We start from the raw sequence: 26822 nt of genomic DNA, 5'->3' as shown, positions 1-26822 counted from the left end.
AAGTATAAAGCCTGGTAGTCCTTGTTCTCAAGGTATGTCATATACACACAAAGAGATAATGATATAAGTAAGAATATGGTGAGTGCTAAATGAGTTGGATAATCAAAGCCATAACTAGGAATTTTTTTTTCACTTGGGGCCAGGACACTTGAGGAGGTAGTGAAGGAGGGTAGCAGCAGCACTCTCTTGAGTCCAACTCTTAGGGCTATTGCCTTAGGTGTGTAGGAGGTGAGCTGTCTTACCCAATGTGGAGAGAAGGAGGCTGACCCTAGGTGCCATGACAATGGGGCTCTGAGCTGTCATAAGATACCAGCCAATAGAGGACTGTGAGATAAACAGCAGTGATCATGGATAATGAGGAAAGGAAGTAACCCCTCCCCCCCATATTGGTACCCTGGGGCAAAATCCCATCTCACCTGTATTAGTTACAGATATGCAAATGATAAGCACTAAAGAAAATCAGAAAATTGATCACACAATTTAGAGCTGGAAATGATCTTAGAAATCAACAATCCAACCCCTATATTTTACTGAAGCTCAGAGAAAGCTAAATAATTTGCCCAAGACAATGAGATGATAGTACCATCAATTCCTTACAAGTGACCACACCAAGAATTACAAAGGAAAATACTGAGTGGTATACCTGCTTTTTGTTGTAATCTTTAATAGCATTCTCATAACCTTCTTCCAATCTTGCAAATGCCATTCCAACTTCTGTTGTCCACCAGATTTGAGTGCATGTCAAAGCAATCTGAAAGTAAAAAGTCCCCCAAACATGCCCAAATGACTAGAGTCAGAAATAATTCTTGTAAACAATATATTTTTTTAAAAAGCATTATATATCATTACCTTTTTTTGGTATGTTAACAACAAAATATGCCTATAAAGATGCTAACTACCATATAAGGTTATATTTATTTATATGGCACTTTAAGGTTTATAAAGTGCTTTCCTCACAAAGAGCTAGGTAGTATATGATCATCCTTAATTTATGGATTAAGAAATGGAGGCATTGAGAGCTTATGTGACTTTACACCACTGGGACACATAACATAACAGGTTTCAGAATTGGAATCTTGGTCTATCAGAATCCCAGGCAGAGCTCTCTTTCCTTTCTATCATATTCTGTGTCTCAGTAAATCACAATATCAAAAGGGACCTCAGAAAACACTGGTATAGTGGCTAGAGCACTGGACCTCAAGTCAGGAAGACCCAAGTTCAAATCTGATCTCAGTCACTTACTGTGTGAATCCATTAGCAACTGTGTGATCCTGGGCAAGACAATTAACCTCAGTTTTCCTAATCTGTAAAATTGGAATTAATAATGATATCTACTTCCCTTAGTGGTGGTGAATATCCAATCAGATAATACACATAAAACACTTTCCAAAACTTAAAGCTTTATAAAAATCTTAGCTGTTGCTAATACAACTCTGACCCTTCTACAATATCCCTGGCCATTGGTCAGCTAGCCTGTAATTGAAGAGCTCCAGGGAAGGAGAAACCTACCCTCTCCTAAGGCAGCCCATGCCATTTTTGGATGGCTCTAAGTGTTAGGAAGTTTTTCCTGACATTAAGACAAAAATCTGCCTCTTTACAACTCCCACACATTGTTCCTAGTTCTATCACTCAAAAGATCAAAAAATAGTATGGAAGGTTATGATTCAAACCAATGAAAGTGTGATTGAAATTTACAAAGTCAGTCATTGTATACCATACCTGGGCAGGATAATCAAAAATCCATTGCTCCCGTGGCTTTTCCTCATATGTCACCACAGCCTCTGGGATTTCATGGCGGAGTGTTGCACGCATTCGGTCAAGCACTCTATTTAGCCAGACTTCAACCTGGTGATAGAAACCAATCTCACTAAATTAGGGGTATGAGTACAATTCTGTCCTTTCCTTTATTCGACTTGTTATCAAGAATTACTATTTATGTAGTTGCTGAAGTAAATGGTGTTTTAGAGAGACAAGGAATAGAGAAAGAAGGCAAAACCTGTTAATTCTGGAAATTCTGTCTGATGCTACATTACTCCAACTTACTTCATGATGGTAGTTGCCATGACCTAGACACATATCTTGGGTGTAGGGAACTAGAGGATTTTTAAAGTAACCAGAATAAACTACTTTAAAAATGAATATTCAGAAACAAAACATTTGATAAAAATGTAGCTTGGAAACATCACAACAATGGTACAAAGACTTCTTTAACCAATTTAAAGTGTAGAACTTCTCTGCATTACTTCTCCAATTGGCAAATCCTCTTGATAAAGGGGTCCCAGAATGACAACTGGTCTCAGGATTCAAGTGTGGTATCAGTCTTCTAAAACTATAGCTCCCAAGCCTCCACTGTGGGCTTAGTTACAATGTCTCAGTTATCCCATGACTGCTCCTGTAGGTCACTTCTCCAATTGGTGAGCTCTTCCCAGAACCATTTGGGGAAGGACTCTAGACCAGCTATCTCTCATTCAATGACTTAGTCATTGCTCCCTCATGGGTAACTACTTTCCACCCATTCCCTGATTTTCAGCTCCCCTTTTATGTATTGCTTTTTCCCTATTATACATCCTGTATAGGAGACCAGAAAACAAAATACAAACCAAAAGAAAACCAAAACTAGAAAAAGGATTTCAAACAAAATTAGGATATAAAATTTCATTGAGGAAGGAGCAGAAGTATACTTCAAAAGCAAAAAACAAAACTCTGCATGAATTCTGCAACAATTCTTCCCAATGGTAGCAAAAATGTTGAGCTGAATTCAACTCTAAATTCAAAGCATCATCAGAAAAATAAAATAACAAGAGAAAATGTTTCAAATATAAAATGAAATTGCTTAGCTTCTCTTCAATAAGCTAAAAAAATTCCTGCTTAAAAGGTCCTTGAGGACAAAGACTTTTTCTTTTTGGCTTGTATATTCCTAAAAGTTAGCACACTGACTGACCCATGTGTTTCCCATAAACAGTGATGCCAATAGATATGATTAGCTGTCAGTAAAGGTGTTTACTCAGATGGCATAGTAAGAATAGTAATTATAAAACATGAATACCATAATTCTTGGCCACACTCTTCCACAAATAAACACACCACCCATGAGAACTGAGGATCCATATGTAGGATTGTTGTTTGTCCTTCATTCTTTTTTTTTTTAATTTTATTTATTTTTTTTTTTTTAGTGAGGCAATTGGGGTTAAGTGACTTGCCCAGGGTCACACAGCTAGTAAGTGTTAAGTGTCTGAGGCCGGATTTGAACCCAGGTACTCCTGACTCCAGGGCAGGTGCTCTATCCACTGCACCACCTAGCTGCCCCTGTCCTTCATTCTTAAAGAGGACCATAACAACAGGGTGACGTCATCACTTTGCACTGAATTGGATTTAGGTGAGGGAAGGCTGTGAAAGATCACCAACCTCACTCTTTCCTCCAGAGCCATCTGGGTCCAGTGGCAAGATCTAGATCAGGATGACTGGAGATGCCCCGGATGTTTCAGGCAATTGGAGTTAAGTGACTTGCCCAGGATCACATTTCACTGAGGTGAAATTTGAACTCAGGCCCTCCTGACTTCAGGGCCAGTGCTCTATCCACTGTGCCACCTATTTGCCCTCCATATGTAGGATACCCATGTGGCAAAGGCATCTCAAAGCTTCTGATACTGAAGGGCCAGGAAGTCCTTTCTCTCTTCACAGAGTCATCACATGGGATTCCCAGAATCTGCTCTTCTCCAAAATTTGACTCTGAGTCATCCAGGGTCACACTCCTTGAAGCTACTTCCTCAGTCAAATGATTTGTCTCTCTGTATCCTAGAGAGTATGGGTTTCCATGTCTGGAATATGAGTTCCCCTACTGGATGAAGCATCTCCCAATGGTCAAATGAATGCCCCCCTTCGAAGCTACATGGACAAAACTGGGAAGAGGAAGAAGACAAAGAAATCCCCTCATTCCTTCCAGAGGGTCTCTACAGCTGCTCAGATCTTTGACTACTTTCAATTCTTCTGGGCTCCCTTCTCAAAAAGGTGTAAACACCTCTGATGAAGAGATCTGAGTGTAGATGCAACTCTGTAGGCAGTTTAATGCCTCATTAATACATTATAATTAAAGGGACACCAGAGATATCAAGGGCATTAACTGAGGTGTTGGGGGTGGGAATCTTCCTTACACCTTAAGACCCTCCTCAGCAGACATTTCTCTAACCATCTGTAGGCTCCCCTTTAATATATTAGAATCATCTGGTCAAATCTGTAATACCATCAAAGTTTGGTACCTGAGAAGAAAAATATTGTCTAAAAGCAGGCAGTGAGCTAGCTAGTTGTTACTACTCTTTGGAGTGATATAGTGACCTAGAGTCAGCTGTTGTCCCTGATGTAACTCTAATGAAATATCTTCAAGTGACAGTCTCCCCAAAAGGAATGGGGAGAAATGTAGCCAAACAGTCTTCATGGTCTTCATGGTGTATAGGCAGGGGGCTTCAATATAGTTTACAAGTCTCATTCCTTATTTATAACAATTAGATTTTCCAACCTATATTTCTTCATCTTTGCCTTTTCCTACATTTGCACTGAAGCCACCAAGTACTGAATTATTTGTTGATTTAATGTGTAATTAACTGAGTTCTTTATAGAATATCTTTGCCTCTTCATCCTTTATAACAGATTCATTGGTCTGTACAATAAGCTATAGTTGTTTTCATGTGGGCTTTTTACAAATACTTATTTGTAATATAAGTATTGCAATATGATATGACCAAATGCCCCATAAAACTTTGTTTGGGTATATAATAAAATCAACTACATGATTCTTGTATTTGCCCCTCCAAGTAGAACCAATCATCTTCTCCTTTCCTCCTCTTTCTTTCCTTTCTTTCTTTCTTTCTTTCTTTCTTTCTTTCTTTCTTTCTTTCTTTCTTTCTTTCTTTCTTTCTTTCTTTCTTTCTTTCTTTCTTTCTTTCTTTCTTTCTTTCTTTCTTTCTTCCTTCCTTCCTTCCTTCCTTCCTTCCTTCCTTCCTTCCTTCCAGCAGCCACTCATAGACATGGTACCAATCTCATCATTGCTGTTTCTGACCTATACTAGGTTACCCTTCCTTAGACAACTTGGTCCTGATGGAACACCATATTGGTGCCAGATTTAGTGTAGGCATCCAAATCAGCTTTAGTTTTACTGCAGAACTCTTGAACTCAAGTGATCCACCAGCCTCAGGATCCCCAGTAGTAGGGAGTATGGACTTGTCCTTCCATTTAATTTCAACAGCACTAAGACTTTTGGGACATCCTGTACAGAAGACTAGAAGATAAATACAAACCAAAAGAAAACCAGAACTAGAAAAAGGATTTCAAACAAAATTATATCACAAAATTTCTTTGAGAAAGGAAAAGTATATTTGCCAAGGGGGTGGTTTCAGGAAAATGGGGCAGGACCTATATGAACTGATGCAAAGTGAAGTGAGAAGAACCAGGAGATCATTTTGCACAGTAAAAGCAAAGTTGTAATGATGATCAACTGTGAAAGACTTGGCTACTTGAATCAGTACAATGATCCAAGATATTCCAAAAGACTCATGATGAAAAAATGCTTGCCACCTCACAGAGACAACTGATGGAATCTGAGTGAAAATTGAAGTATAATTTTCTCACTTTATTTTTCTTGCTTTTTAAAAAATATGGCTAATATAAAAATATGTTCTATATGACTTCACATGTATTTCATATGTAATTGATATCATATTTCTTGCCTTCTCAATGGGTTGGGGAGGGGGTAAAAAGGAGGGAGATAATTTGGGATTCAAAACTTAAAAAGAAAAAAAAAGTTTAAAATAAATAAACAAGGGGGCAGCTAGGTGGCACAGTGGATAAAGCACCGGCCCTGGAGTCAGGAGTACCTGAGTTCAAATCCGGCCTCAGACACTTGACACTTACTAGCTGTGTGACCCTGGGCAAGTCACTTAACCCCCATTGCCCTGCAAAAAAAATAAAAAATAAAATAAACAATAAATTGGAATGTTTTTAAAAAGACAGTCAATAGTGGTTTCTATCCTGACCTACATATATTAATCTCTAACTTGCATACCTTCTAGGCATTCCAAAGAGCAGGCTGCCTAATGACAGAATGCTAGGCATACTTACTATGTGAACTTACCTGTCCCGACAAGTCACATTCCTTATCAAATTCCACATATTCCTCTTCCTTGCTAAACATCCCCAAGCCTATTTTAATAGGCTGCTCTTCCTCATCTAGTTGGAATTTCAGCTTACATAAACTATCAAAGAGTTTGGACAAATGGCGACCAACCTAAGCAAAGGAAAACAAATTGCATAGTCTATGTTTTAAAGTTTTAGCAATGCTTTTGGCTGTTTATACAGGTCATTTCTCATTATATCCCATCCACAGAACCTTCCATACCTATGACCCTCCTATCTCTTCTGAGAGGAAAGTGGACTTTATCATCTGTTTTCAGGGACCAAGAAAAATCATTGCATTTTCATTTCATTAACATTATTTAATGTTTAATTTATCATTTACATTATTGTAATCTTTGCATATATCATTCTCTTGGAGCCTGAGTTCATGTATTTATGTACATCTTATTTAGATGCAGAGAGGGAGCGTGGTAGAGAGAGTGCCAGACCTGGAATCAGGAAAACTTGAGTTCAAATCTGGCCTCAGATACTTATTAGCTATGTGACCCTGGGAAAATCATTTAACCTCTGTTTGCTTCAGTTTACTCAACTATAAAATGGGGATAATAATAGCATCTACCTCCCATGGTTGTTGTGAGGATAAAATAAGATATATTATTGGTAGAACACCTTGTAAACCTTAAATGAATTGTTGTTGTTGTTAATTATCATCATAATCATCATTTCTTAGTATCATAGTAACTATAGGATCACAGATAGGTGGAAAAGACCTCAGAGGCCATTTCGTCCAACCCCCTTCATTTTTCAGATAAGGAAATGGATACCCAGAAAGGTCGAATGACTAACTCAAGGTCACACAGATAGTAAACGTGAGGCAGGATTTGAACTCAGATTCCCTGACTCCTGAATCACTGCTATTTCCATTGCTACTTTATGTTGTGATCATATTCTATTACCTCAATATATTACAATATGTTCAAGTCACTCCCCCATCAATGGGCACTCATTTGCTCCTAGTGAGATTGTTTTGTTTTTTGCTACTACAGAAAGCTCTACTACAAATATATTAGTATATATTGGACTTTTATTTCTGCCTTTGACCTCCTTGGTCAAAGAAGCATAATATTGTCACATTTTATAATACTGGGAATAAGGAAGATACAGGATTTCAGGCTGTACAGCTAGGGAGGGCCCAGAATTCAAATCCAAGGTGGGACTTTGGACTTGGGACTGTGCCAATTAAGGATCTGAGCTAAAATGTGAGCCTAATTATCTTTTTCTTCCCCAGAGTATGAGGTGTTACAGGGAGAGATAATGTCCCTAGGTATTGGGGTGAAATGTTTTTTATGATTATTCTTTTTTTTTTTTTTTAGTGAGGCAATTGGGGTTAAGTGACTTGCCCAGGGTCACACAGCTAGGAAGTGTTAAGTGTTTGGGGCCAGATTTGAACTCAGGTACTCCTGACTTCAGGGCAGGTGCTCTATCCACTGCGCCACCTAGCTGCCCCGTGATTATTCTTGCTATACCTTTGAAGCAAACATTCCTTCTAAAAGCAAATCTATTAAGTGGTCAAATTGAACTGGTGGGTACAAGGGACCCCCTAGAATTGGAAAAATACCATTGATGGGGTCAGGGGCCAATGACAGAGAGCCCAGGCAGCCCCAAACCCTCTTAAGGGTACTGAATGACCCTGGAGGAAAAGGAAATGTAACCTGCTTGGCCTTCAGAGCAGTGGGGGCCCAAAGAGTAATATGATTATATTACCTACCTCTACAGGGTCGTTTCCATTGGATAAAATGTCTAACAGGTCAGCAGAAGAGACAAAGTAGAACCTAGGGAAAGCCAGTCTTTTTGTCTCTAAGTATTCTGCCAAAGCCTTTTCACAAAGTGCCAAACTAGAGGCAAAGAAGAAAAGAAGGCAACTTAATTATGCTATAATATATATTTTTCTATTCTTTTCCAGAAACCACACTGGACTGACAATGGCAGAGGTTGTATAACTGTATTCATGAAGCCAGATAAACTAAGGGAGCCTGGACTAGGTTCCATTAGTTCATTTCCCTTGGCACATGTAGCCCCATGGAATCAGATTTGGAGCAATGGAAAGCGTATTGTTCAATATCGATATTAAAAATTTAGTCTGATGAAATAAATTTTAAAAAAATTTATCCCCATGCATTAACTGCCTACTATGTGCTACCTACTCTCTTGGGCACTGGGGATGCTCATCAAAATCAAATCAAGTCTATCCAGCCATTGGAGAGCAATTTGGAATTATGCCCAAAGGGCAATAAAGCTGTGCATACCCTTTGACCCAGCAATACCACTTTTGGGTCTTTTGCCCAAAGAAATCATGGAAAGGGGAAAGGGGACCCACATGTACAAAAATATTTATAGCTGCTCTTTATGTGGTGGCAAGGAATTGGAAGTTGAGGGGGTGCCCATCAATTGGGCAATGGCTGGACAAGTTGTGGTATATGAATACAATGGAATACTATTGTGCTGTAAGAAACGATGAGCAGGAGGAATTCAGAGAAACCTGGAGGGTCTTGTGTGGGCTGATGATGAGTGAGATGAGCAGAACCAGAAGAACATTGTACATAGTATCATCAACATTGAGTGTTGATCTACTGTGATGGACTATATTCTTCTCACCAATGCAATGGTACAGAAGAGTTCCAGGGAACTCATGATAGAAGAGGATCTCCAAATCCAGGAAAAAAAAAAGAACTGTAGAGTATAGATGCTGAATGAACCATACTATTTCTTTTGTTTTTGGTGCTGATGTTTTTCTATTTTGAGGTTTTTCCTCATTGCTCTGATTTTTCTCTTATAACATGACTAATGCAGAAATATGTTTAATGTTATTATGTGTGTATGTATATACATACACACATTATATATATACATATACATACACATATATATATATATATAAATGACCTATATCAGATTACCTGCTGTCTAGGGGAGGGGGGAGGGAGGGGAGGGAGGGAGAAAAATCTAAAATTGGAAAGCTTGTATAAACAAAAGTTGAGAACTATCTTTACATGTAATGGGAAAAAAATAAAATACTTTATTAATTTTTTAAAAATCAAGTCAAGTCAAGAATCTTTTCCAAGAGGACCAATGACACTGTGGGGTGATGTCTTGACTCGCATATGAATTAGACTGAAGTAAGACAGAGTTGCACAAAATCAGCAACCTTCAGAATCAAGTGGCAAGACAAAAGTTAGAACAATTAATCATAGCTCGGGATGCAGTAGATGAACTTCGATGTCTTCAATGTCTGTTAAGCACCTAATGTGTGCCAGGTACCATACTAAGCACTAAGAGTACAAAGAAAGGGGAAAAAACCAAATCTCTGTTATCAGAGAGCTCAGAGTGTAATCAGGGTTGAGGTGGGGACAACATGCAAACATCTATGTACATCAAGGTATATATACAGGATAATTGGAGCTAATCAATGGAAGGAAGGTGCTAGCACTAAGGGGAATGTGGAAACAAAAATTAAATAATCCATGCCTTCAAGGAGCAGGGGAAATGCAAGAATGGCAATTAATTGCAAATCAACTGGAACTAAAGGAAATTTATTAACAATTTTATTAACTTTATTAACAATTTTGCCGAATGATTGTTAGAGAATTTGGCCATTATACAACTGGCTAATTATAAGCTAAGGGTTTTTTTTCGGTCTTTTGATATTTGTTGAATGCTTCCCTTAACAAGGGTCCCAATGCTCACCTTTTTTGTAGAGCCTCAAGTTTGTTAAAAAGGCCTGGTTTATTAGTTGCTTCAACAACATTGGGTGTTTTGATAGCATCCTCCATTAACTCCTGTGGAGAAAAGACATTCCATTGGTGAATTAAGGGACATGGTTTCTCCCAGAGGCAAGACAAGAAGCAGATTAACCCTTTACAAACTCAAAATGCTTGTGTCCAGGAGGAGGAAGTCATTCCACCACTGGATGAAGATGTGGTGCCCATTCCGGAGCTGTCTGCTGCTAGGGAGAAGGCAAAGATTCCTGACTTAGGTCTTGATCTAGGGGACACTGAACCTTTAGAGTTGGGGTAGGGAAGTTAGGCAGTTCATTAGGATGCAGCACACAGTGCGTGAATGCAAAGAGGAATACTTATAAATATTTTTGTCCAGACTTGTGATCTCATTCCTTTCCAGCAAGGAAACTCCCTTTACTGCTATATAAAGTAGGGTTGCATTTTTGTTGTTCTGTCCTGTCCAACTCTTTATGGGAAATTAGGGTGTTTTTTCCCCTTATATCAAACCTGATTTTAGCTCTTTGTAACTTCCATATTTGTTCTGACTACTCATCCTAGCTCCAATTCCAGCACTCTCCCCTCCCCCATATTGGCTATTTTTTTTTTTAACATGTTCAAGCAGGAGCATTTTTGTTCACCTTAAAATCTCGATCAATGGCATCAAAACGTTGCGAATCCTCAGGGAGCTGAGATCGAATATCTTCAGACCCAATGAAGATACTCTCCAAATGACTCCAAGTTCTCTGCACTTCAAACCAAATGGAAATGACAGAATCGGCCGTTGATAGTTTTTTTTGCCAACTCGTCACCTCTTTCAAAAAATGGGCAAGGTACTTGGACGTCAGCAAGGCTTGAAGTTGGACTTGGTTATCTTCTAGAGTTTCGATCAGAGTTTCATCTGATTTCAGCATCATGGTTCCAGTTCTGTGGTGGGGTTCGTGTTCAAACTCCATAGTCGACCAGGTACTATCCAGTGCTTTCAAAACCTAATATAAATAAATACATCAGTTTGCCTACTTCCTTTGAATATGAAGCTTTGCAATGACCCCAAGCATCTCTGGAATCATTCTGCTATTCTCTAAGAAAAATAATTATGTGTAAAAATCTAAATTGAGTAATTATTCCAGTTATAAAGGGCTTCTTTACTTGATTAAAAGACTTCCTTACCTTAGGCTTTCTTTAATTAAGAATTTTCCCAATGACTTTAAATATATATTAACATATCACTGACTACTTGACAAAATAGCTTCAAGTAGAAGTATTGGGAACCACTGCAATTTGAAGAGCAGGAATGAAAAAGAAGTATCTTTGAAGTCATAATTCAAGTCAATAGGAAAATAAGATTCAATCTATTAAAAAATTCAATTTGCATACTTTCTAAGAATATATCTCTTGCAAGTGAGCTAGTCCTTGTAGCTTGAAAATAAATTCTGCCTCTCTACAGGGATGGGAAGTTCATGCATGTTGCACACTGCACACATTAGCAGACTTTTTTCAAAATATTCATCAGTTATGCTGAATCTTTCCCTTTCTTTGTCTTTAAAATACTATTATTATAGGAGATGACTTTCTGGGAAGGGAATTGAAAGGGATGCTGGGGAATTACAGTGATGCAAAAAATTAAAGATATTAACAAAAAGTAATAAAAAATAAATTCTGCTAGTCATAATTGCTGGTGAGGTTTTCTAAGTGTTTTTCTAATTGGATGGGTAAAATGAGACACTGTTCAACTTCAGCTTATTGAAAAGATATGTGAATACTGAGCAACAGATGAAGTGACAATTGAATTCCAGTACAACTCTTGGGATAATCTGATTTTAGGGAGAGAGTTTAGTCCTAACTTAGTTGTTAAATCATACCTTTTCCATCCCAGACTCCTTCACAGCCTTGTCTACAATACCACGAACCTCATCTTCATATCTGTGTAGATTCAGCTGTAGTAAATCTGCCAAAGTTGTTTGGTCAGACATTTCAAATTTCACCTAGGACCAAAGTTTGTTTCCAAGGTCATTAATGTTTATCGTTTCCAAGGACACAATGTTTATCATTCTATCACATCTACAATCTAAAGAAATTCCTAGCATTTGAATACTTCAAAGAAATAGGCCAATCAACTGTGAAAAATTAGTTCATTAATTTGTCAACACTTTGAGAGTAGGAACCATGACTTCTATTGATTTGTATACTCAACACCTCTTATAGTGCCTTGAAAATAGTAGATGGTTAAAAAATGGGTAGAACAGTGGACCTGGAGTCAAAAAGACCTAAGTTCAAATCTAGCCTCAGACACTTAGAAGCTGTGTGATCCTGGGCAAGTCACTTGATCTCTGTCTGCCTCAGGTTTCTTATCTGTAAAATGAGCTGGGGGCAGCTAGGTGGCACAGTGGATAGAGCACCGGCCCTGGAGTCAGGAGTACCTGAGTTCAAATCCGACCTCAGACACTTAACACTTACTAGCTGTGTAACCCTAGGCAAGTCACTTAACCCCAATTGACTCACTAAAAAGAAACAAAGAAAGAAAGAAAATGAACTGGAGAAGGAAATGGCAAACCACTCCAGTATCTTAGCCAAGAAAATTCCCAAAGACTTGTAAACTCCAGTGGCTTCAGGATCAAATGAAAAAGGCTCTGTTTAACATCCAAAGCCCTTTATAACCTAGCCCCCTCCTACCTTTCCAATTTTATCATACCTCACTTGCTGCCACATATCTCTGATCTAGTGACATCTAGCCTAGCTGTTCCTCAAACAGCTCCAGGTATTTCCACTGACTGTTCACCATACTTAGCATGTTCTCCCATCTCTGCTCTACCCAGTGACCTCTCTCACTTCCTTTAAGTCCCAATTAACACCCCATCTTTTACTGGAAGGCTTTCCTGACTCCTCTGAAACCTAGTACCTTCCCTCTGTTAGATATTTCCTGTTTATCCTGAATATAACTTATTTTGAATATATTTGTTTGCATGTTGTCTCCCCCATTCGATTGTAAGCTCCTTGAGGGCAGGGACTATCTTTTGCTTTTTTTCTATATCTCCAGTGCTTAGCAGTATCTGACATATAGTAGGTGCTTAATAAATGTTTATTAATTGACATATCTGACACCGGAGTTATGAAACCCATTCTTGTCTCTGATAGCGAATAAGTGTTATTAGGGAAGAAGTTTTACCCTTATTAATGTTTTCATAGACATTACGTTAATGGGCACAAATGGCTTAACAATAGGAAATGTAGCTAAAAGGATGGCGATCACTGACTCTTCTCAGTCTAAGTTTCAGGATGTACCTGTGTCGCCTGCATGAGCTGCTGCCAGTGGCGGTCCCTGATGGCTGGATTCTGTAGTTCACTCACAGCTCGGAGGGATGTGATCATGTTCTTCACAGTGTTATCCAGCCCCACAAAGGCATCCCAGGCTTTCATTTCTTTGTCCAAACTCCTTACATCTTTAGCAAACTTCTTACAGTCAAAATCCATCTGTTCAACATTAATATCTTTCCATTTGGTAGTCTTCCAATCATCAATGCTGGCATTCACCTAAAATGAGAATACCCATTTGACATAGCACCTTGTCAAGGGAAAATTCACGAAGAGACAAATGTGCATAACTACACAGAAGAAATAAAAGTTAGGTTCTTTTCATCAGGGAATGGAGAGGCCTGGAATTCCCTTTTAAAATTCTGTGTTGGGGAGCTTACAGCATTATATGGAAACGTGTGATTAATGGCTTATTATATCTGTCCCCAGTTAGAGAGGGATTCTCTAACAATGGGCCAGAGATTGGAAGCCCCAGCTAGGTACCCAGAAAGAACTTCCCTGGTCACTGTTCTTCCACAAGGTTAAAACCACCAGAGTTATGCCACTCCTCACTTGAACTGCAAAGAAAAGGATACAAGGAACTACATGGGTCTGGGTAGACCACACTTCTATAGAGGAAAAGAACAAAAATCAGTATAAAGGAAACAACTTACATCAGGGGTTCTTAACCTTTTTCACATCATGGTCCCCTCTGGTAGAAAGTGAAGTCATTCTAACAATAATGCTTTGACATATTTGAAGGGAATGCTAAATTTCACTTGGCAAAAATGAAGATGCAGTTTTTCTTATCATCCAAGTTCATGAAACCCTTGAAATCTATTCCTAGATACCATGTCTAGAAACCCTAGCTTAACTCATAAAGATCAAACCAATGGGAAACCAATGTGTTAATGAACAAAAAGTGGAAAGGGTGGGGAAGGGAGCTGGAAAGAGACGGTTCTAGTTTCACCCATTCTTTCACATTCCCTGCAGTCTAAGTGCTTTGACCAGAATTTCCCATACCACAGAACCCCAACAAGGCTGCCATCATAGGCACCAGTCTTTATACATCTTTCCATGGCCTGGGAAGAGAAAGGCTTCTCATATGTTGACCTCAGCCTGCCACTGTTAAAACTGCATCGAGGGGCAACTAGGTGGCACAGTGGATAGAGCACTGACCCTGGAGTCAGGAGTACCTGAGTTCAAATCCGGCCTCAGACACTTAACACTTACTAGCTGTGTGACCCTGGGCAAGTCACTTAACCCCAATTGCCTCACTAAAAACAAAACAAAACAAAACAAAACAAAACAAAAATAAAACAAAAAAACTGCGTCAAGCTTCATCAGACATCCCACTAGGCAAGGAAGATGCCTGCTCTTCCTCCAGTCCTTTTCCCTCTCACCCTTGCTCACTCTCTCCCAGTCCCCAAACCAGGTGATATTGCCTTATTTTGAGAGACAACCTAATACTCAAAGCCCAGGCCACTCATCCCACATGTGAGGGAGGCTGAATCTTTCTCTCCTTTTCAAGAGGATGGTTTTATTTATTTATATATATATATATCACTTTAAAATGACATTTGCTTATCCCTGTGGTGGCTTCTGCCCTTATATATATTTCAATTCATTTCAAATCAATTTAATTTAACAAACACATTAAATATTTACTTTATATGTGCTAGATACTGGGGATAAAATGATTTTTTTTAAAGAAAGAAAAGAAGTTCCTCATCTCAAAGAGCTTGCTTACCTTCTGAGCAGGGGATGGAGTGAGATACTGTGTGCATTCAGACCTGTATAATGCACAGTGAGGACCAAGGAACTGATGCAGGTCAGTTAGACTAGGCCCTTTTCAGTGGGAAGAAGGGTAATGTGAAGATGGTAACAGCTAGAGTAGCTAATCAATGTCTGTGAGTGAAGTCCCAGTGACTGTAAAGGAATTCTACCATTCCTGTGTTTAGCCTTATCTGCTTTGCATAGATTACTGCATCTGCAGGTGGCATTCCTATCAGGTGTGGGCCACCCAGTGGTCAGCACATTATTGTCTGGATAAAACTAATCTTCTGGGAGCAATAATAAGTGCAGCCTCTTTTCCCTGCACCAGATAAAAACAGGGTTCCAAGCAGATAGAAGTGAGATATACCAAAGAAGATGTGTTTCCTTATATTTCTTCTGTATGAGTGACTGTCCACATGCCTTACATATTTCTCAATGAACCTTTACATTCATAGTATTTTTCTTCTAGTCTTTGAAATCTCAAACTTAACCCAGGAGATAAAGTACTCTAAGGAAATCTGGGAAATGAGAGAATAGCATCCTTATGATTTGCTAAGGACTTGAAGGAGGAGAATTCTGAATGACAAAGTTGAGGAAGGAGTATGCTCTAAGCATGGAGAATGGCCTTTATGGATGTAAAGAATCTGGAGATGACATAGAAAGATGAAACATGTCATGGTCTAGTTTGGCTAAAAAATGTAATACAGAAAAAGAAATAAAGTGACATTAGACAGGAAATGTCTTTCAGAGCCAAATTGTAAATAGCCTAAAAAGTCAGAATGGGTTTTTATTTTATTCTAGAGACACCAGCTAACTACTGAAGATTTTTGCATACAGGAGTGACATCATCAGATCTATAAAACTGGAAGATTATTTTGACAGTTGTGGGAAGAGTGGAATGGAAAAGGGGAGAGAGACCGGGGGCCTACGGAACAGTTCAGGTAAGTGTTTATAGGGACTTAATCTAGAGTAGTGACTACATGAGGAAAGAAAAGAGGATATGTGAGAGACACTGGAGAAGGAGAATTCTTAGAACTTGGCAATGAAATGGACATGAGGAATGAGTTAAAATGAAGAAGCAAAGATTATTTTGAAGTGTTTAGCCTGAGTGTCTGGGGGGATGGTAATACCACCTATAGAAATAGGGAAGGAAGAAGACAGGGGAGATGATATGTTCAATTTTAGACTTGTTGAGTTTAGGCTGCCAACAAGTCATTCAGGAGACAGTTGGGGATGTGGAGCTAATATACAGTGAAGAAAGTAGGGCTAGATTTGGGGGTCATCTACATAGAGGAAATAATTGGATCCATGGAGATAGATAAGAACAACAAGGATACAGTAATGAGAGAGAGAGAGAGAGAGGTTTCAGAACACGGTCATGGGAAACACGTATGCTTAGGGGCAGGAGGAGGTGAGGAACCAGCAAAACAGAATGAGAAAGAGTAGTTTAACAGGTAAGACAGGTAAGTGGACTCAAGGGTGGTGAGAATATTCCGGAGTATTCTTTTTTTTTTTTTTTTTTGGCAGGGCAATGAGTGTTAAGTGACTTGCCCAGGGTCACACACCTATTAAGTGTCAAGTGTCTGAGGCCGAATTTGAACTCAGGTCCTCCTGAGTCCAGGGCCAGTGCCTTATCCACTACGCCACCCAGCTGCCCTCTATTCTAGAGTATTCTCAAAGGTTTCAGAAAGGTCAAAGAAAGGAGGGGACTATGAAGAAAAGCCATTAGATTTAGCAGTTAAGAGACCAGTGAAGAGCAGTGAAAGAGAAGTTTTAGCAGAGTTGTGGTGTCAAAAGTTTTACAGTCCAGTGAAGGTTTCTTAAGGATGGAAAAATCTAATTATTTTGCAGGCAGCAAGAAAAGAACTGTTAGGGAGAGAACAAATAGTAATGAAAGAGAAAGGGAATTACTGTTTGGCAAGCTCCTGAAGCAGATAGGAGGGGATGAATGGGGTAAGAATGGAGGAATTAGCCAAGGCAAGGGTAAAGGTCAAATCCACTTCTTTCTCTATGAGGAGCAAATGAGGAAAGGATGGGTATTGATGTAGAGTGACTTTAAAGGATAGAGGAGGAGGAAAGAGAGAACTAATTCTAGATGGCCTCAATCTTTTCAGTAAAATAGGTTATCTGCTTAGAGAAAGAGTGGTGGGAGTAGATTTGGGGGTTTGGTAAGAGTGGAGGAGGTTTGGAACAGTCATTGTGGGGGTTGTGATAGGAAGTCAATCAAAAGTTAATAAAATGACTGCTGAGCAGGCCCATTTGAAGCTAAATAATATGAATCTGTAATGGACACACTGTCATAATCAAATGACTTGCTTCAGAGATGTTCAGCAATTTGGGAGTAGGGAAGCAGATGACAACACAAGGTTGACTATTAGTTGTATATGAAAAGCAAAAGGAGAAAGATCAAAAGTTTCAGGGGTTGGGGCAGCTAGGTGGCGAAGTGGATAGAGCACCGGCCCTGGAGTCAGGAGTACCTGAGTTCAAATCCGGCCTCAGACACTTAACACTTACTAGCTGTTTGACCTTGGGCAAGTCACTTAACCCCAATTGCCTCAACTCCCCAAAAGAAATAAATAAAAGTTTCAGGGGTGGAAGAGAAGACCACGTTGAACAACTTCACCATGGGGCAAAGCTATTGAAGTGAGAAAAACAAAACCAGAACAGGGATGAAAGACTGGGATAGGGACGAAAGGCAGGGATAGAAGGAGTGACAGCTGCAGTGAGGGTAAAGATTGAGTTTAAAAGTGAAATGAAGGCAGACATGGAAGGATAGAGCTTGTCATCATTTTAGAGTTCAAGATCTTGTAGGCAGATCACTTATTGGTGATTTTCATTTCCTCCCCGCCATACTCCCACACACAGCTTCATAATTCATATTACGCTTTTGCAACCATAGACGTAAAGGGGAATATTCTTTTTTTATCATTTGTATACACACCCCCACCAGCTGAATGAAATTAAGTCTAAAGGGCATAACGAGCAAGATGCAGATTAGTCACTTTTCTAAATCTCTCCAAAGACCCTCCAACACCCATAAATGTTATTATGCATCAGATGTAGAGTAATTATAACTAATTCCACAGAAGACTGAATCCCTAACAAGGTAAAATCCTATCACTAGAGAATTCTAATACTTGAGTGTTTACTTAGTATCCTTCCCATACCAGCCTCTATATGTCCCCAACGGGAGTGCAAGACCATTCACATGTAGGGTCTTATCCAGGATAGGACTCTAAAGCTGCAGTGATTCTGCCTGAACTTCAAACCATCCATAAAGAGACTCTGTTTTACCATGAAAGAAATGAGGAGAGCAAAGGAAGTGATACGGAAGGATACACCATGGAGGGCTGTATCAGGCCAGATAGGAAAGAGAACTGAAACCCATCTGGGGCTAGTCCTCTTCCCTGAGAGGAACTCAGAATGGCCAACTCTAGACACCACCACATGAGGAGGCTGAGGTAATCTTGCAGCCCAGCCTTTGCAGTCTGCTCATCAGAAAAAGGAAGGTCAGAAAATGAGTGACAGGAAAATAAAACAAGGCTGACACTCCAAAAATAGCAAACAAAAAGCCTCAATAAAGATCCAGCAAATAACACCCAGACAAACCAACAAGAAAGATCCTAAAAACAAAAAGAAATAACAAATAAGAAAATAAAAAGCTCTTGGAGCAGATGAAAATATGAAGTAAAGAGAACTAAATAGTGCCTGATAAAAAGCAAATCCTGTAGACTCTACAGGGGTCATGAACAATAAGAAATTTTTTTAATGGTTCAAAAAATAAATGAAACCCATAAAAGAACAAATAAGGAATAGGTCAGAAATTGGAACTTAATACAAATTTTTTTTTTTTGCTGGGCAATGGGGGTTAAGTGACTTGCCCAGGGTCACACAGCTAGTAAGTCAAGTGTCTGAGGCCAGATTTGAACTCAGGTCCTCCTGAATCCAAGGCCGGTGCTTTATCCACTGTACCACCTAGCCGCCCCAATACAAAATTTAAAAACAATTATCACATTAGGGGGAAAAATGTATTCTTGCTGAAGAATCTCTCCAAAGAATGAAAAGGATAAAAGTGAAATTGAGGTATTTGGAACATAAAAACAATAAAGCAGAAGAAAATTTGGCAGAATTGAAAGGCAACAACATTTAAAGAACACAAGGTAACAAGAATAACAGGTATGGGGCAGTGAGGTCATGAAATAGGTAGAGCAGCAGCCATCCAGCCTCAGACACTTAATGGCTATGTGCCCCAGGGCAAGTCACAACCCTGATTGACTCAGAGAGAGAGAGAGAGAGAGAGAGAGAGAGAGAGAGAGAGAGAGAATATTATAGGTCTCTTGGAAGAATTTTACAAATCCAAAAACTTAAGTTATATTAATCTAGCAGTGCCATGAAGCATACACAGACTTGTACTTTCTGGTTCTAGTAGACCACATGGACTATGGAAATTTTAGTGCCTGTTTTGGGCCATGTGATAACCCAGTCCTATGGTGGTATGCTGGTAAATATTTAACAACTGGCTCTCCAGAAGAAAAATAAATGTACCTATGGGAACTTTTAAGTAAGTTTGAGCTGCATTATTAACATTTTTTCCATCACTTTCTTAAGTCTAGACAATCAACAAAGAATTAAAACATCTCTTAATTTGCAGTTTGCCTATTTTCTAGACGTAACTGCTTATGCTGAAAAATGTAAAAATCAGGTCTCTGGCTCTCAAGAGTCAATGAACATCAACGAAGGCCACCTTAGCTCAGGCTGTGGGAAACACTTGAACATGGAGATCTATAAATAACTTACTCTGGACCTATAACTCTGGGGTAAGATGGGGTCAGATCCTTTTGCTTATCCAGAAGGACCTGAGGGATATGTCATTTCCCTTCCTGTATGGTTGCAAATGTCTATAGAGGTCTGCTCCATTTGTTGTTTGAACTCTGAGGCTCTGGTGCCTTCTGGGTGGCAGGGACAGAAGGCCTGTCAGCTTCATGTTAGGATGACTGGGGTCATGGCCTGCCATTATAATGCATAATGATTAAAGTCATTATTAGGGCTGAGACCCACCACAGCCCTCCCAGGAGAAAGGAGTGGGATTCAAATTGGGAGGGAAGAGTATTATAAATGAAAGGCCAGGCTGGGTTAGGAGGCCAGGAACATTGAAAGGTAAGGGTCTGAGGCTGGGGCAGAAGTAGAAAAGGCAGGGCCTGGGTAGGACCATGTATGTCATGCCAAAGGGCATATGAGATAGAAGGAGAATTATCAGGTGTATCAGTGAAATTAGTATTTGATGGTAATCTGCCTTCCTAAAATAGTGACCTTTTAGGCAACAGCAAGTTCCGCGTGCTGTTTTGAATTATTAGCATGGTATTGTGCTGGACCCAATGGCCCATGCCTTGCCCTAAAACGCAAATACTCAGCTCCCTTAGTTAGACTGGGCCTTGATAACTTGTATCTGAGAAGTGATTTAAAAGATAGCATAGCCAACATGTGTGATGGGAAAAGGTTGGTCCTGAAGCAAAAATTTGAAAAAAAAAAAACAATGGGGCAGCCTCAGTGCTACATTAGGACTCAGAGATGTTCAGAGTACATTGGGTAAGTCCTTTTCTGTAGATTTATGGAAAGCTATGTACAATAATCATACAGAAGCAGTGTGGAGAGGTTTAGAGCAACATCAGAGGAAGGAGTACTAATGCCTATGTAATTATTAGTTCATCAAAGTAAAACAACAACATAAATCTCTAGTTTTCCCTGTGTTCCACTCAGCAGTTTGCAGGTTGGATTTCAGGGGCCTAAACTAATTTGTCCCATTTTTTTTTAATATGAATTGTGTCTGTGCTATGTACTAAAGACAGACTACATGACATACACGTGGCTCACCTGTGGCTTTCTGGAAGAAAAGACATATACACAAACATGATATAAGAGAATATGAGATAAATGTCAGGGATAGGTACATACAAAGTATGGAAGGCTCTGTATGGATTTGGTAGACACCCCGTGTGATAACCTTCATACTGCAGTAGCACAAACTGAACTTCTGGGTCACATACCACCATTTTTTTTCTTTTTTGGTGAGGCAATTGGGGTTAAGTGACTTGCCCAGGGTCACACAGCTTAACACACAGTGTTAAGTGTCTGAGGCCGGATTTGAACTCAGGTACTCCTGACTCCAGGGCCAGTGCTCTATCCACTGTGCCACCTAGCTGCTCCACGTACCACCATTCTTAAGACTATAGGAAAAAAAACAAAACAAAACAAAAAAAGACTATAGGAAAACAGGGTATTATTTGGGGCAGCTAGCTGGTGCACTGGATAGAGCACCAGGCCTGGAGTTCAAATCCAGCCTCAGATACTTCCTATCTGTGTGACTCTGGACAAATCACTTAACCTTCTTTGACTCAGTTTCCTCATCTGTAAGCTGAAGAAAGAAATATCTAACCATTCCAATATTTTTTGTTTGTTTGTTTGTTTTTTAGTGGGGCAACTGGGGTTAAGTGACTTGCCCAGGGTTACACAGTTAGTAAGTGTTAAGTGTCTGAGGCCGGATTTGAACTCAGGTACTCCTGACTCCAGGGCTGGTGCTCTATCCACTGCGCCACCTAGCTGCCCCCATTCCAATATTTTTGCAAGAAAACCTCAAATGAGGTCACAAAAAGTCAGATACAATTCAACAACAACAACAACAACAACAGGAAGGGTGTCATTTTATTTATTAACCATTAAGAGATTGAAATAAAAATAAATAAGAAAGAAGTGAATGAGGTGAATAGATTACTAGAAAAGTTAGACATGATAGATGTCTGGAGAAAATTGAATGGGGATAGAAAGGAATATACCTTTTTCTCAGCAGTACATGGCACATTTTCAAAAATTGACCATGTATTAGGGCACAAAAACATCATAGTCAAATGTAGAAAGGCAGAAATAGTAAATGCATCCTTCTCAGATCATAATGCAATAAAAATTACATGTAAGAAAGAGCCAGGGAAAAGTAGAATGAAAATCAATTGGAAACTAAATAATTTCATTCTAAAGAATGAATGGGCAAAACAAGAAATCATAGAAACAATCAATAACTTTATTCAAGAGAATGACAATAATGAGACAACATACCAAAATCTATGGGATGCAGCCAAAGCAGTGCTTAGGGGAAAACTTATAGCTCTAAATGCTTACATGAATAAAAAAGAGAAAGAGGAGATTAATGAATTGGGCATGCAACTTAAAAAGCTAGAAAAAGAACAAATTAGAAATCCCCAATTAGACACTAAATTAGAGATCCTGAAAATTAAAGGAGAAATTAATAAGATTGAAAGCAAAAAAAACTATAGAATTAATCAATAAAACTAAGAGCTGGTTTTATGAAAAAACCAATAAAATAGATAAAATATTGGTTAATTTGATTTAAAAAAAGAAAGAAGAAAATCAAATTACCAGTATCAAAAATGAAAAGGGTGATGTTACCACCAATGAAGTGGAAATTAAGTCAATAATTAGGAATTATTTTGCCCAACTGTATGCCAATAAATTTGACAATCTAAATGAAATGGATGAATATTTACAAAAATACAAACTGCCCAGGTTAACGGAAGAAGAAATAAAATCCTTAAATAAACCCATATTAGAAAAAGAAATTGAACAAGCCATTAATGAACTCCCTAAGAAAAAATCCCCAGGGCCAGATGGGTTTACGGGTGAATTTTACCAAACATTTAAAGAACAATTAATTCCAATATTATACAAATTATTTGGAGAAATAGGTGAAGAAGGAGTTCTACCAAATTCGTTTTATGACACAAATATGGTGGTGATACCAAAACCAGGCAAAGCAAAAACAGAGAAAGAAAATTATAGACCAATTTCCCTAATGAATATTGATGCTAAAATCTTAAATAAGATATTAGCAAGGAGGTTACAGCAAGTGATCACCAGGATAATACACTATGACCAGGCGGGATTTATACCAGGAATGCAGGGCTGGTTCAACATTAGAAAAAATATTAACATAATCAACCACATCAATAAGAAAACCAACCAAAATCATATGATTATCTCAATAGATGCAGAGAAAGCTTTTGACAAAGTACAACACCCATTCCTAATAAAAACACTAGAGAGTTTAGGAATAGGGGGAGCTTTCCTTAGAATAATAAACAGTATTTACCTAAAGCCATCAGCAAGTATTATATGCAATGGAGATAAATTAGAGGCCTTCCCAATAAGATCAGGGGTGAAACAGGGATGTCCATTATCACCCCTATTATTTAATATTGTCCTAGAAATGTTAGCTTTAGCAATCAGAGAAGAGAAAGGAATTAAAGGAATTAGAATAGGCAAGGAGGAAACAAAACTATCACTCTTTGCAGATGATATGATGGTATACTTAAAGAATCCTAGAGAATCAACTCAAAAATTACTTGAAACAATTAACAACTTTAGCAAAGTAGCAGGATATAAAATAAATCCACATAAATCATCAGCATTTCTATACATGACCAACAAAGTCCAGCAGCAAGAGATAGAAAGAGAAATTCCATTTAAAGTAACGGTAGATAATATAAAATACTTGGGAGTCTACTTGCCAAGACAAACCCAGGAACTCTATGAACACAACTACCAAACACTCTTCATACAAATCAAATCAGATCTAAATAATTGGAAAGATATCAATTGCTCATGGATAGGCAGAGCTAATATAGTAAAAATGACAATACTGCCTAAATTAATTTACTTATTCAGTGCCATACCAATCAGACTACCTAAAAATTATTTTATACAGCTAGAAAAAATAATAACAAAATTCATCTGGAAAAACAAAAAATCAAGAATATCCAGGGAAATAATGAAAAAAATTCACAGGAAGGTGGGTTAGCGGTACCAAACCTGGAGCTTTATTATAAAGCGGCAGTCATCAAAACTATCTGGTACTGGCTAAAAAATAGAGTGGTAGATCAATGGAATAGGCTAGGCTCAGGAAATGCAGTAGTAAATGACACTAGTAATGTAGTATTTGATAAACCCAAAGACTCCAGCTTCTGGGATAGGAACTCAGTATTTGACAAAAACTGCTGGGAAAACTGGAAGATAGTATGGCAGAAATTAGGCATAGACCAACATCTTACACCTTATACTAAAATAAGGTCAAAATAGATACATGATTTAGACATAAGAGGTGATACCATAGGTAAATTAGGAAAGAAAGGAATAGTGTACCTATCAGATCTTTGGAAAGGAAAACAGTTTTTGACCAAACAAGAGATAGCGTATATTATAAAATGCAAAATGGATGATTTTGATTATATTAAATTAAAAAATTTTTGTACAAACAGAAGCAATGCATCCAAAATTGGAAGGGAGGCAGAAAGCTGGGAAACAATTTTTGAGGCCAGTACTTCTGATAAAGGCCTCATCTCTAAAATATATAGGGAACTAAATCAAATTTATAAGAATCCAAGTCATTCCCCAATTGAGAAATGGTCAAAGGATATGAACAGGCAGTTTTCTGATGAAGAAACCAAAGCTATCTATTCCCATATGAAAAAATGCTCTAAATCTCTAATGATTAGAGAGATGCAAATTAAAACAACTCTGAGGTACCACCTGACACCTATCAGATTGGCTAAAATGACAAAAAAGGAAGATAATAAATGTTGGAGAAGCTGTGGGAAAATTGGAACACTAATGCATTGTTGGTGGAGCTGTGAACTGATCCAACCATTCTGGAGAGCAATTTGGAATTATGCCCAAAGGGTGATAAAGCTATGCATACCCTTTGACCCAGCAATTCCACTTTTAGGTCTTTTGCCCAAAGAAATCATGGAAGGGGGAAAGGGACCCACATGTACAAAAATATTTATAGCTGCTCTTTATGTGGTGGCAAGGAATTGGAAGTTGAGGGGGTGCCCATCAATTGGGGAATGGCTGGACAAGTTGTGATATATGAATACAATGGAATACTATTGTGCTGTAAGAAATGATGAGCAGGAGGAGTTCAGAGAAACCTGGAGGGTCTTACGTGAGCTGATGATGAGTGAAATGAGCAGAACCAGAAGAACATTGTACACAGTATCATCAACATTGAGTGTTGACCTACTGTGATGGACTATATTCTTCTCACCAATGCAATGGTACAGAAGAGTTCCAGGGAACTCATGATAGAAGAGGATCTCCAAATCCAGGAAAAAAAAAAAAAGAACTGCGGAGTATAGATGCTGAATGAACCATACTATTTCTTTTGTTTTGGGTGTTGTTGTTTTTTCCTATTTTGAGGTTTTGCATCACTGCTCTGATTTTTTTCTCTTGTAACAGGATTAATGCAGAAATAGGATTAATGTTATTATGTGTATATATATATATGTGTGTGTGTGTATATATATCTATATGTATATGTATATAGATATATAGATATAACCTATATCAGATTACCTGCTGTCTAGGGGAGGGGAAGGGGGGGAGGGAGGGAGAAAAATCTGAAATTGTAAAGCTTGTATAAACAAAAGTTGAGAACTATCTTTACATGTAACGGAAAAAAATAAAATACCTTATACATTAAAAAAAAAAGAGATTGAAATAAATAATTTTGTACCAGTTCAGTGATCTCTTTAAAAACCACTGCCATGCAGAGCTGCATGTATAAGCAGGTTTGTAAAGAACCTTGCTGGCCAAATTCAAAATTGGTCCCACTTACTGGTATCATCCACCATCACCACTCCCCATCCAAAAGACTAAGCAAACAATGTTCTGTGGTCACTCTGTTTTTTGTACATAGAAAAGAAATAAGTCAAGTAAGTACACCTACATGGAGCAACCTTCCAGAGATGCCTGTGTATATCCTGAACCTTAACCCTAAAGTGGCCTCAAAATTTAAGCATGAATGCAAAGGTGGCAGGGGAGAAAGGCTCATCTTCTCATTATCTCCTCAGCACTGCTCCACAATAGTTGATAGTCCCTAGCAATCTGGAAATTGCCTTGGCAACAGGAATCCCTGCAATGTCGGAGGACACCTTGAATCCTGCCTCCAGGTATGGGTCGGTTTTCCTGTGTGCTTATATAAGGAAAGACCCTAGTGAACAGCAATGTACTTGGTGCTCACAAGGTTAGTTTACATGCTTTTGATATCCAAACGTTGATGTTGGACAGAGAGCCCCAGTAACAGCTATTGCATGCCATCTCACTTTTTGTTTTGCTTTTTTCTTTTGTTTTTAATTTCACTTATTTATTTATTCACTTAGTCACACATTCATTAGTTTATTTATTCATTTATACATTCATTCATTCAGATATTCGTTCATCCACTTATTCATTTATTTATTTCTCTGTTTATTCATTTGTTTATTTATTTTTTTAATCATTCATTCATTTGCTTATTTGTTTATTTATTTTGTGGGCCATGAGGGTTAAGTGACTTGCCCTAGGTCACACAGCTAGTAAGTGTCTGTCAAATGTCTGAGGCCGGATTTGAACTCAGGTCTTCCTGAACCCAGGGCCAGTGCTTTATCCACTGTGCCACCTAGCTGCCTCCACCTCGCTTTTTGGACCCTCAATCTCCTAACAGAAATAAAATTTCCTGTTCTTCAATAGACCAAGAACAGATTTTCTCATTCTTTTCACACTGCTGCTCTGTTCTCTTCTATGGCTTCTTACTTACTATGATTTCCTTGATTCTATGACTTCCTGTTCCCCTACAATTCAGTTTAGGAGGAAGGTTCCCCAGATTCCATCACCCTGGGATCTGGAGTCAATAATAATCTGAAGATTAAGAATGAGCAGTGGGGGGGGAGGCTAGGTGGCACAGTGGATAAAGCACTGGCCCTGGATTCAGGAGAACCTGAGTTCAAATCTGGCCTTAGACACTTGACACTT

At 38.6% G+C, this 26822-nt stretch overlaps 1 protein-coding gene across 1 annotated transcript in view; it reads right to left on the bottom strand.

The window, feature by feature from the left end:
• DNAH17 (dynein axonemal heavy chain 17) overlaps positions 1 to 26822 on the bottom strand; it is a 241515-nt gene that overhangs the window by 145601 nt on the left and 69092 nt on the right. The window contains exons 25-32 of the mRNA XM_043962383.1: positions 13182 to 13430; positions 11762 to 11884; positions 10541 to 10888; positions 9871 to 9962; positions 7895 to 8021; positions 6125 to 6277; positions 1720 to 1845; positions 644 to 751 (exon numbers count right to left, since the gene is read on the bottom strand). Coding sequence (XP_043818318.1) covers positions 644 to 751; positions 1720 to 1845; positions 6125 to 6277; positions 7895 to 8021; positions 9871 to 9962; positions 10541 to 10888; positions 11762 to 11884; positions 13182 to 13430 — 1326 coding nt within the window. The remainder of the gene's footprint in view (positions 1 to 643; positions 752 to 1719; positions 1846 to 6124; positions 6278 to 7894; positions 8022 to 9870; positions 9963 to 10540; positions 10889 to 11761; positions 11885 to 13181; positions 13431 to 26822) is intronic.

Source organism: Dromiciops gliroides, chromosome 4, assembly GCF_019393635.1.
Source record: "Dromiciops gliroides isolate mDroGli1 chromosome 4, mDroGli1.pri, whole genome shotgun sequence".
NCBI lineage: Eukaryota > Metazoa > Chordata > Mammalia > Microbiotheria > Microbiotheriidae > Dromiciops > Dromiciops gliroides.
The sequence above is the reverse complement of the archived record's forward strand: the minus strand, read 5'-3'. Positions and strand labels throughout refer to the sequence as shown.